The sequence below is a fragment of the Ailuropoda melanoleuca genome, chromosome 16 (genome assembly GCF_002007445.2).
Source record: "Ailuropoda melanoleuca isolate Jingjing chromosome 16, ASM200744v2, whole genome shotgun sequence".
NCBI classification, from domain to species: Eukaryota; Metazoa; Chordata; class Mammalia; order Carnivora; family Ursidae; genus Ailuropoda; species Ailuropoda melanoleuca.
In genome coordinates, this window is record NC_048233.1 from 76502779 (window position 1) to 76514505 (window position 11727).

At 35.4% G+C, this 11727-nt stretch overlaps 1 protein-coding gene across 1 annotated transcript; it reads left to right on the forward strand.

The window, feature by feature from the left end:
- The first annotated feature begins 396 nt into the window (after positions 1-396).
- LOC109488722 (olfactory receptor 4A47-like) lies at positions 397-4337 on the forward strand. The gene is made up of 3 exons (XM_034646538.1): positions 397-465; positions 1999-2074; positions 3364-4337. Exon 3 carries the CDS (start codon positions 3408-3410, stop codon positions 4335-4337), a length of 930 nt encoding a protein of 309 aa, XP_034502429.1. The 5' UTR covers positions 397-465; positions 1999-2074; positions 3364-3407.
- Positions 4338-11727: the final 7390 nt, after the last annotated feature.

Here is an 11727-nt window from a genome sequence, read left to right on the forward strand (position 1 = left end):
GCTTCTTCCTCTCCCACTCCCCCTGCTTGTGTTCTGTCTCTGGCTGGCTGTCTCTCTCTCTGTCAAATAAATAAATAAGTAAAATCTTTTTTAAAAAAAGAATATGACTTGCCTTACTCAAATGTTTTCTTAAATGAAACTCACAATTTATTATTTAACATTTTTTTTTCTGTTCAAATTAGAGGCTTTTCACATATTTGGCTGTCTGCCACTCTTTCTTGACAAGAACCAAGTCTTTTTTTCTCTAGTCATTGTTCTAGGGGAGAACACTGTCCAGAGAGGTTACTTTACTTGAATTTGTTCAAAATATTCTAATAAACTAATCTCCAATGGCCTTACATTCTCTTTCATTGAAAAGAGTAAGGATGTGAAAAGCCATAGGCTGTATCTGCACATATAAATGGAAGGATTATTTTCCTGATACAATGGCCCAAGAGATTTCTGAGAATTCAAATATCTGCCCAGGTAGGAGAATTTCTTCATCCCCTAGATATTTCCTTTGTATATTTTTCTGTGTATAGACATCCCTCATTGCTTGTACAAACATGTGGAAGGGTCCAGTTCTCTGGGACAAAGCTGGGAAAGGTAGAAACATGCTTTCTATTAGGGAAAAAGTGGCCTTAGGGATACATTTTGAATGATGGAACAGGTAAAGAAAGAGTTCTCCGACTACCTGAGAGATTGCTCAGTCATTGGTTTTCCTGGAGGTTAAAATCCAGCATTTCACTTATTATATAAAGAGACAGATTAATGTCCAGGGACATGAATGCTATCCTAATGATATAAGTAAAGGACTTTTTAGTTGCCTGATTGTACTGACCAAGAAGAGACACATTCAAATAACTAATTTGAGATTTAAAAAAAGTTAGGACAAATAACAGGCTTGGCCAAGTTAATTTCTATTAATTAAGCTAGTTTTTATATAGTCATCTGAAGAAACTATCCTTACTTTATACAGTTGTCCTCATATTTACTGTTTGACTCTACAAGAAATAAGGTCCATACTGGAAGGACCTTTCATGTGATTTTTTCCTCTGCTTTCTTAATTGTTGTGTCCTCACTCATAGCATGGTTCCTGGAATTAAATAGGTGCTCTAATATAAAACAATAATTAATAATTGAATAGTTATCACATCTATATTGGTAAATAAATATTTAATATATTTATTTACGGTTCAAGGCTGATAATAAAATGAATGTTAAATGAAACAAAAGGAAAACCTGCTATGGCAACTGGGGAAATACATGGTAAATTAATCTTCACTGGAATAAAATGCTTTGGCTGGTATTTTATTCTTGACTGCCAATAGTCTCATAATTGTTCCAAACCTACTTTTTCCCTTCATGTTACATCCTTTAGACTGTAAGAATGTAATTTGGTCTAGCAGTAATAGTACCTATAGATATTTTTTTAAAAAATTTGGACAACCCCAGTGAATTTAATTAAGCAAGAATCAGTCTTGGACACTTTCCAATCCTGACTTAATGACATATGTGGTCATAACGGATGAATTTCTTGTGATCTCTTCCCCTATTGGGAAGAAGATGCTATCCCCTTAAGAACTGATATATTTTTAGGAGATCTTTGCTAGGCTGAAGATATACCCCCCAAAAAAGCATAAGAATGTCTCTCCTCAAAATTTGAACTCAACCGGTGTGGTCATACCAACAGGATGGAATGAGAGGACTAGGCAAGTGAATGTTATTTTTCTGTTTGAAGTTAGTAGGAAAGAAGCTCCCCAGAACAATCTCCTTGGAAATGGCTGGTTGCTATCTTCTTATGTAAAATGAGGTTGCTTGTCTTTTAGATAAATTACCCTAAGGTCGTAAAGTTTTATTTTTTGTGTGGACCATGGAATTCCTTTTACATAATCTACAGTGCAAAAAAAAGCAATCTCCTGAATAATCAGGGAATGCCATGAGAAAAATGGACTGATAGCCAAATGAAATAAAGTATACCATCAGGTAATAAAGCAGCTTTTTGCTTTCTCTTGTCAGACCGGATGGAAGAAAAATTCTAGTCACAGGATTGAGTAAAAAGTCTTCCGTCAGCTTGTGGACATACCATCACAAGGTAAGACTAACAGTAAATATTGGGTACCAGGCTTCTAAAGTGTGTGAATCTTTTTATCATGTAAAAGTTAAATTACTTTGAAATAAAGCAAACTTAGATTCCCATTCCAGTTTAATCACTTAAAAATAGGTGACATGGGAAAAAGAATTAGATATTCTGAGTCTCAGTTTGTTCAACTATGAATGGGTATTACAGTTCTTCTTACTGTAAATATGAAATGTGATTCCTTGAGTTGTGAGTGTGTGATTGGAGTCCACCATAGGCATTGTGAGTAGTGGAGTGATAGATCAGAACCGTATTTATGAACAGATCACTTGAGCTGCCTCGTGAGAACAAATTGATGGAGGCCAGAATGAAAGGGGAGAGACGTGGTAGGAAGCTAGTGTAGTGAGCTGGAGAAGTGGTGGAGGGAGGAAAATGATCAAGTTTGTGATCTATTTGAAAAGAGAGTTTGTAGGATTTGTTAAAGGAATCAATATGTGACATGAGAGCAAGAAAGGCAGGGTGGTATTTCTTGTCTGAGTAATGACTTAGAAGGTAGCACCATTTAGTGAGATGGGAAACGCCTACATTTGTTGCTGAAAATTAAAAAATTTAGTCTTATAAGTTCTGAATTAATATCCATTTGGAGAACAGTGGAGTTGGAGATGTTGCATAGATGACGTTTAAAAATTAAGGGAGAGACCCAACATTGGAATGGTTCCACATTTATTGGTCAGGAAAAGGGGGTGTATCCAGCCAGAGACCCTAAGAAAGAGGTCTCGGTGAGGGAAGAGACTATTCAGGGCAGGGACCTTCCATTCCTAACTTGATCCACTCAGTTTGGAAATGTCAATTACCTTGAATCAGTCTTAAGTATTTTGCTTTTGTGACTTTATAAACTGTGTACTTTTTCATGGAATTCCATTGCCCTGTTTTCTTGGCTTTCGTTTTTTCTTTAAAACTCAGTGGGATGTACTGTATGGTGATTAACATAACATAATATAATAAAAAAAAAACTCAGTGAAAGCATTGCTTCCTCTGGTGAGCCTTATCTGATTGCTATTTGTTTGACATATTCCTACCCCTGAACTTTACATTGTCTAACTGTTTTTATAATGACACTTATTACATTGGTGATTATTATGCCTGCTACCACTGAGTGTAGGAAACCATGGCTTATTCAAGTTGGAAATCACATCTGTGAAATACTGGACACAATGGGTACTCTTGCCACATCCTTTAGTTGAATGTATCAATAAAAGATTAATCGTATAGTGCATTTAAAAGTTTTCCCCCTTGTTTTGTAGATCACCAGCTCCTAATATGAGAAGTCAGCTCCTATGTAGACTAGATGGAAGCACGAAACAACATAACTTACTTTGTCCTCTTGGGCCTCACCCAGGATCCAAAGGAACAGAAGGTCCTTTTTGTCATGTTTTTACTCTTTTACATTTTCACCGTGGTGGGCAATTTGCTCATAGTGGTGACGGTAACTGTCAGTAAGACCCTGGGCTCACCTATGTACTTTTTTCTTGCTAACTTATCATGTATGGATGTCATTTATTCCTCTTCTATTTCCCCCAGATTGATTTCACACTTGTTGTTTGGGGAAAATACCATATCCTTCCAATCTTGTGTGACGCAGCTATTTACAGACCACCTTTTTGGTGGAACAGAGGTCTGTCTTCTGCTGGTGATGGCCTTTGACCGCTATGTGGCCATCTGTAAGCCCTTGCATTATCTGGTGATCATGAGGCAGTGGGTGTGTGTTGTGCTGCTGGTAGTGTCCTGGGTTGTAGGTTTTCTGCATTCAGTAATTCAAGTTAGCACTATTTATGGGCTCCCATTCTGTGGTCCTAATGTCATTGATCATTTTTTCTGTGACATGTACCCCTTATTGAAACTGGTCTGTACTGACACATATGTTGTTGGCCTGTTAGTTATGGCCAATGGAGGGATGTTCTGTAGTATTGTGTTTGTGTTCTTGCTTACCTCTTATGGTGTCATCTTGCACTCTCTAAAGAACCTTAGTCCAGAAGGGAGGCGGAAAGCCCTCCAGACCTGTGGTTCGCACATTACTGTGGTGGTCTTCTTCTTTGCTCCATGTATTTTCATATATGCAAGACCTGCTAAGACCTTCCCCATTGACAAATCATTGACTGTGTTTTATACAGTCATAACCCCCATGTTGAACCCATTGATCTATACTCTGAGAAATTCTGAGATGATAAATGCCATGAAGAAGCTTTGGAAGAGAAATGTCATATCAAGGAGTAAATAAGTGCCTTATGAAGAAATAATTTAAAATTAGAGTGAATCTCCTCAAATGGTAAAGTCAATTTAGCTGTAAATGGATTTTCAGTAGGATTCAATAAATAATTTGTAATGTAGTAGCCAATGAAAGTTTTATGGTTCCCCAAATTGGTATTTATTTTTAAATTTTTCATTCAGATAAATTAATATACAGTGTTAGATTAGTATCAAATGCACAATAGCATGATTTAACAGTTCTATACATTGCTCATCATGATGAGTATAGTGTAATGACATTGTAATATGTGTAATATGTAATGACGTTGTCAATGGAATTTTTACACTAATTTTTAATTAATTGCTTTTATTACTTTTATTCTCATTCTTATTTTTAGTTGGATTCTGTTTTTTTATTAATATGCAGTGTTTTACTAGCTTCATGTGTGCAATACTGTGATTCAACAATTCCATTCATCACCCAGGGCTCATGATGACAAGTTCACTCCTTAATCTCCATCACCTGTTTAACCTACCCCCTTTCTCTGGTAACCATCGGTTAGTTCTCTATGATTCAGAGTCTGTTTCTTTTTCTTTTCTTTTTTTTTTTATTATGATCTGTTAGTCACCATACAGTACATCAGTTTTTGATGTAGTGTTCCATGATTCATTGTTTGCGTATAACACCCAGTGCTCCATGCAATACATGCCCTCCTTAATACCCTTCACTGGGCTGTTTCTTGACATCTCTTTCTCTTTCCCCCCCGTTTCCTTGTTTCTTTTGTTTCACATGAGTGAAATCATGTGGTATTTGTCTTTCTCTGACTGACTTATTTTGCTTGGCACTATACTCACTAGCTCCATCCATGTTGTTGCAAATGGCAATATTTCCCTATTTTTTATGTTGGAGTAATATTCCATTATATACATATATATATAGATATATAANCCATCCATGTTGTTGCAAATGGCAATATTTCCCTATTTTTTATGTTGGAGTAATATTCCATTATATACATATCTATCTATATATATAGATATATACCACTTCTTTATCTGTTCATTAACTGATGTACATTTGGGAGCTTCCATAATATGGCTATTGTAAAGAAAGCTGCTATAAATGTAGGTATGCATGTATCCTTTTAAATTAGTGCTTTTGTAGTCTTTGGGTAAATACCTAGAGTGCTACTGTTATATTGTTGGCTAGCTCTATTTTTAAGTTTTTGAGGGACCTCCATACTCTTTCCCAGATGGCTGCAGCAGTTTGCATTCCCAGCAACAGTACATGAGTGTCCCTATATCTCTATATCTTTGCCATCATCTGTTTCTTGTGTTGTTGATTTTAGGCATTCTGACAGCTGTGATATCTCATTGTAGTTTTGACTTGTATTTCTGAACATCTTTTCATGTTGGCCATCTGTATATCTTTTTAGAGGAATGTTCACTTGTGTAGACTGCCCATTTTAAAACTGGATTATTTGTTTTTTGGGTGTTAAAGTTTATAAGTTCTTTATATATTTTGGATACTAGCCCTTTAGTTTCCTGTGTTTCACCTTTGTTCTTTTTATTGCACTAGTTAATATACTGAATGTTATTAGATTATCATCTTTATTCTATTTTGTTTGCATTGCATATGAAATTCTTAGTGTATTTTAATTTTTAAATTAAAAAATGAAAGTATACTAGGTTGTAATAAATATTAAAAATGGAATCCATACAAAGTTAGAAATATTGTAGAATAAACCGTTACCCATCCCCCACCATCATCCCTATCCTTCCATATGTAGTTATTGCATTGATTGTTATTGTTTCTAAGATTGTTCAGTTAGTAATCTTTGCTAATAAAATATATGTGTTGTGTTTATATCTCTGTGTATAACTTTTGCATTTACTACTCAGGCTTCTGAAAATCTTTCCATACTAATCTATATAGCTGTAATTCATTCTCAGCTTCCTCAAAGTGCTTAAGTCTTCTTTATGAAGGTACAGCAAATTTATGTTTCTAGTTCTTGTCATGTTTCCCCCAATTTTATTTTATTTTTTTGTGACCAATAGCTCTACCATAAAGTCCTCTTGAAATTTTTTTATATGAATTTTTAGAAGTGGAATTGTTGGATCAAATTGTACAGGTATTTAAATGTTGATGTTTGTAGTTATTGCCCACATACCAACCATGAGGTTGTACTAAACTACACTACTTCTCTCTGTCTAGAAAATACCTGTTTGTGCACATTCTCGTAACTCAGTGCTTGACAAACATTTATGGGTTTGAGAATATGAGATTACTTAAATTGTGTTTCATTTGTTTACTTTAATTGAAATTCAGTAAATTTTGTTGAATGTGACCATCTATTCACACTTAAAATAATTTCTTTTTAAAAATGATTTCTATTCTTTTTGTGCGTGTGAATTTCTTATTAGTGACTTTTACCTGTTTTAGTGGATGGCTGTTCTTTTCCATAGTGATTATTATGATTTAATAATACTCCGAAGAAATGATCCCTTTACCATTTTTGTGTAATTACTATTTTTCCAGCTTGTGATTTCTTTTTGATGTTTTATAGTATGCAGAATATTTTTAAGTCTTTAAGTTGTCACATTTATAAACATCTCTATTTCCTTATTATTCTTTTAATGTCTGTAGGCTTGTATTATGCCCCTTTTTCATTTCTGATATTTGTAATTTTGTGTGTTCTACTTTTCTAGATCAGTCTGGCTACAAGTTTATATCAGCTTTCTTGTTTTTTTTTTTTTCCAAAGAATCAGCCCTTTATCTCATTTGTTTTCTCTATCCTTTTTGTGTTCTCATTTCTATTGACTTGTGTTCTACTTTCCTTTTAACTCTTTAGTTGAATTTAATTTGTTCTTCTCCTCCCCCCACATTTTTTAGATAGGTACTTAAACAATTGGTTTGAAATGTTTCTTCTTTTCTGATATATGCATTTAATGCTAATTTACATGTACTGACTGCATAATGGCAATTTATGTAGAAGGATGGTTTTAGCTGCATCCCATCAAACTTGAAATGTTTTTTCCATGTTTTAATTAATTTAAAATATATTTTAAATTTCACTGTGACTTCCTTGGCCTTTGGGTTATTTGCAAGTTTCTCTTTAATTTCTAAATATTTTATTATGTTTCATGTTGTTATGTCACCAATTTAATGTAAGTTATATTCAGTTGTTGGTTTGTGTTCAAATTTTAGGAACTCCATAATACCCATAGTCCATAGTCTGTCATGGTTCATTCCCGCTTCTGTTTACCCCCTTCTTCTTCCCTTTCTTCTCCTACCTATCTTCCTACTTCTTATGTTCCATAAGTGAGTGAAACCATATGATAATTGTCTTTCTCTGCTTGACTTGTTTAGCTTAGCATTATCTCCTCCAGTCTTGTCCATGTTGCAGCAAATGTTGAGAAATCGTTCTTTTTGATGGCTGAGTAATATTCCATTGTACATATGGACAACATCCTCTCAATCCAGTCATCTGTTGAAGGGCATCTCGGCTCCTTCCATGATTTAGCTATTGTGGACAATGCTGCCATGAACGTTGGGGTGCATATGGCCCTTCTCTTCACTACATCTGTATCTTTGGGGTAAATACCCAGTAGTACCATTGCTGGATCATAGGGTATCTCAATTTTTAACTTTTTAAGGGACATCCACACTGTATTCCAAAGTGGCTGTAGCATTAAGGAAGGCATGTATTGCACAGTGCAGTGGGTGTTATACGGAAGTAATGAATCATGGAACTTTACATAAAAAACTAGGGATGTACTGTATGGTTACTAACATAGTATAGGAAAATATTATTATTAAAATTATAATTTTATGTTATATATTTATATAAATATAATTATATATTATTAAAATATTATTATTAAAAAATTTTAGGAACTCCTTTATTTTTCTCTGTTTGGTTTGTTAGGTATATAGTACATCATATGGGCTTCCACATTTCTTGCTTTCCAAATTCTAACTCCTCTCATTCCTTTCTCTTGTTGAGTTGCAGCAGCTGTTACACTCAGTATAATTTCAAATATGGTGGGGTTGGTGAAATTTCCCTCAGCTTGTAATTTGGTGATATTTCAAAAAGTCAAGAATGGTATTGTTTTTCCAGCAGTTATTGAGATGTTTACCCTACTTTTTCCCTAAATATATTAATATGATTATCTACATTGCAGGATTTTATTTTAGGGAATTATTATAGCATTTCTGCATTGATTTTCATAAATTAAAATCATCTATAGGTCCTGTGTTTGTGCAATATTTTCTAAGTTTTGATATCAGTTTATAAACGGAGCCTTATGAGACCACCCTTTTAAAAATCCCTTCTCCTAGCCACTTCTCACCTCTCTGTTAGACTTACTGTTTTCCTTCATACCTATGGTAGCACTTTTGACTAGGTAACATGCTATCCATTTCACTTTTAAGATTTTGTTTCATTGGTCTATGTGTCTGTTTTTGTGCCAGTACCATGCTGTGTTTGTGATCACAGCTCTGTAGTATAGCTTGAAAACCGTCAACGTGATGCCTCCAGATTTGTTTTTCCTTTTCAACAATTTCTTGGCAATTTGGGGCCTTTTCTGGTTCCACACAAATTAAGGGTATTTGTTCCAGTTCTTTGAAAAATGTCATTGGTATTTTGATCGGGATGGCATTGAAAGTGTAGATTGCTCTGGGTAGCATGGACATTTTAACTATTTTAATTCTTCCAATCCATGAGCATGGAACATTTTTCCATCTTTTTGTGTCTTCTTCAATGTCTTTTAAGAGTGATTTGTAGTTTCTAGAATATAGATCCTTTACGTCTCTGGTTAAATTAATTCTGAGATAACGTATGATTTTTGGTGCTATGGTAAATGGAATGGATTCCCTAATTTCTCTTTCTTCAGTCTCATTCTTCATGTATAGAAATGCAACTGATTTCTGAGCATTGATTTTGTATCCCACCACATTACTGAAATGCTCTATAACTTCTAGTAGTTTGGGAGTGGTTTCTTTTGGGTTTTCCATACAGAGTATCACGTCATCTGCGAAGAGAGACAGTTTGAGTTCTTCTTTGCTGATTTGGATACCTTTTATCCTTTTTTGTTGTCTGATTGTTGTTGCAAGGACTTCTAGTACTATGTTGAATAATAATGGTGAGAGTGGGCATCCTTGTTGTGAAACTGACCCTTGGCTCTTTGAACAACTAATCTTTGACAAAGCAGGGAAAAACATCCAGTGGAAAAAAGACAGTCCTTCAATAAATGGTGCTGGGAAAATTGGACAACTACATGCAAAAGAATGAAACTTGACCACTCTCTCACACCATACACAAAGATAAACTCCAATGGATGAAAGACCTCGATGTGAGACAGGAATCCATCAAAATCATTGAGGAGAGCAGAGGCTGCAACCTCTTGGATGTCAGCCAAAGCAACCTTTTTCATGACACATTTCCAAAGGCAAGAGTAACAAAAGATAAAATGAACTTGTGGGACTTCATCAAGATAAAAGTCTTCTGTACAGCCAAGGAAACAGTCAAAAAAACTTAGAGGCAGCCCACGGAATGGGAGAAGATATTTGCAAATGATACTACAGATAAAAGACTAGTATCCAAGTTCTACAAAGAACTTCTCAAACTCAATATACATGACACAAATAATCAAATCAATAAATGGGCAGAAGATATGAACAGACACTTTTCCAATGAAGACATACAAATGGCTAACAGACCCATGAAAAAATGTTCAAAATCATTAGTCATCAGGGAAATTCAAATCAAAACCACCTTCAGATACCACATTACACCAGTTAGAATAGCAAAAATTGACAAGGCAAGAAACAACAAATATTGGAGAGGATGTGGAGAAAGGGAATCCCTCTTACACTGTTGGGGGGAATGCAAGTTGGTACAGCCACTCTGGAAAACTGTGTGGAGGTCCCTTAAATGTTAAAAATTGAGCTACCCTATGATCCAGCAATTGCACTACTGGGTATTTACCCCAAAGATACAGACGTAGTGAAGAGAAAGGCCATATGCACCCCAATGTTCATAGCAGCATTGTCCACAATAACTAAATTGTGGAAGGAGCTGAGATGCCCTTCAACAGATGACTGGATTAAGAAGATGTGGTCCATATATGTAACGGAGTATTGCTCAGCCATCTGAAAGAAGCTTTTCACAACATTTGCTGTAACATGGACGGCACTGGAGGAGATTATGCTAAGTGAAATAAGTCAAGCAGAGAAAGACAATTATCATATGGTTTCGCTCATTTATGGAACATAAGTAGTAGGAAGATCAGTAGGAGAAGAAAGGGAAGAAGAAAGGGTGCGTAAACAGAAGGGGGAATGAACCATGAGAGACCATGGACTCTGGGAAACAAACTGAGGCCTTCGGAGGGGAAGGGGGGCAATGGGATAGACCAGTGATGGGTATTAAGGAGGGCACTATGGCATGGTGCACTGGGTGTTATACGCAGCTAATGAATCATGGAACTTTACATCAGAAACCAGGGATGTACTGTATGGGGAATAACATAATATAATAAAAAAAGTATTAAAAAAAAGATTCTCTTTGTAACTATGGACTCTGAGAAACAAACTGAGGGCTTCAGAGGGGAGGGGGGTGGGGGATTGGGATAGGCCGGTGATGGGTATGAAGGAGGGCACGTATTGCATGGTGCACTGGGTATTATACACAACTAATGAATCATGGAACATTACATCAAAAACTGAGGATATACTGTATGGTGACTAACATAAGATAATAAAAAATTATTATAAAGAAAAGCAAAAGGCATTTATCTTAGACTGATGAATCACAGACCTGTACCCCTGAAACAAATAGTACATTATATGTTAATTAATTAAATTTAAATAAAAATAAAATAAAATACAAAAGAAAGAGCAGGTGAGAAGGAATATACTGTATCTATTTTTGGGAAATACAACTGTCCACATCTCTGAAAAGACATGCTGAGAGTTTCATGTAGATCATGTTGAAACTACACATCATTTTGGAGTGCATAACATCTTAACAATATTGAATTTTCTAGTTCTGGAAAGCAAGACATCAATTTTTTGTTTTATTTTTTCAAAAATTTAGTTTTGTACATATTTATAACTTTTAGTGGAGGGATGTTTATCTTTTCCTAAGTATTTTTTGTTTACAGATACTAATGTAAAAGGTGTTTCAAATTTTGTAATATTTCTGGGGCGCCTGGGTGGCGCAGTAGTTAAGCATCTGCCTTCAGCTCAGGGCGTGATCCCAGCGTTCTGGGATCGAGCCCCACATCAGGCTCTTCTGCTGGGAGCCTGCTTCTTCCTCTACCACTCCCCCTGCTTGTATTCCCNACCACTCCCCCTGCTTGTATTCCCTCTCTCGCTGGCTGTCTCTATGTCAAATAAATAAATAAAATCTTTAAAAAAA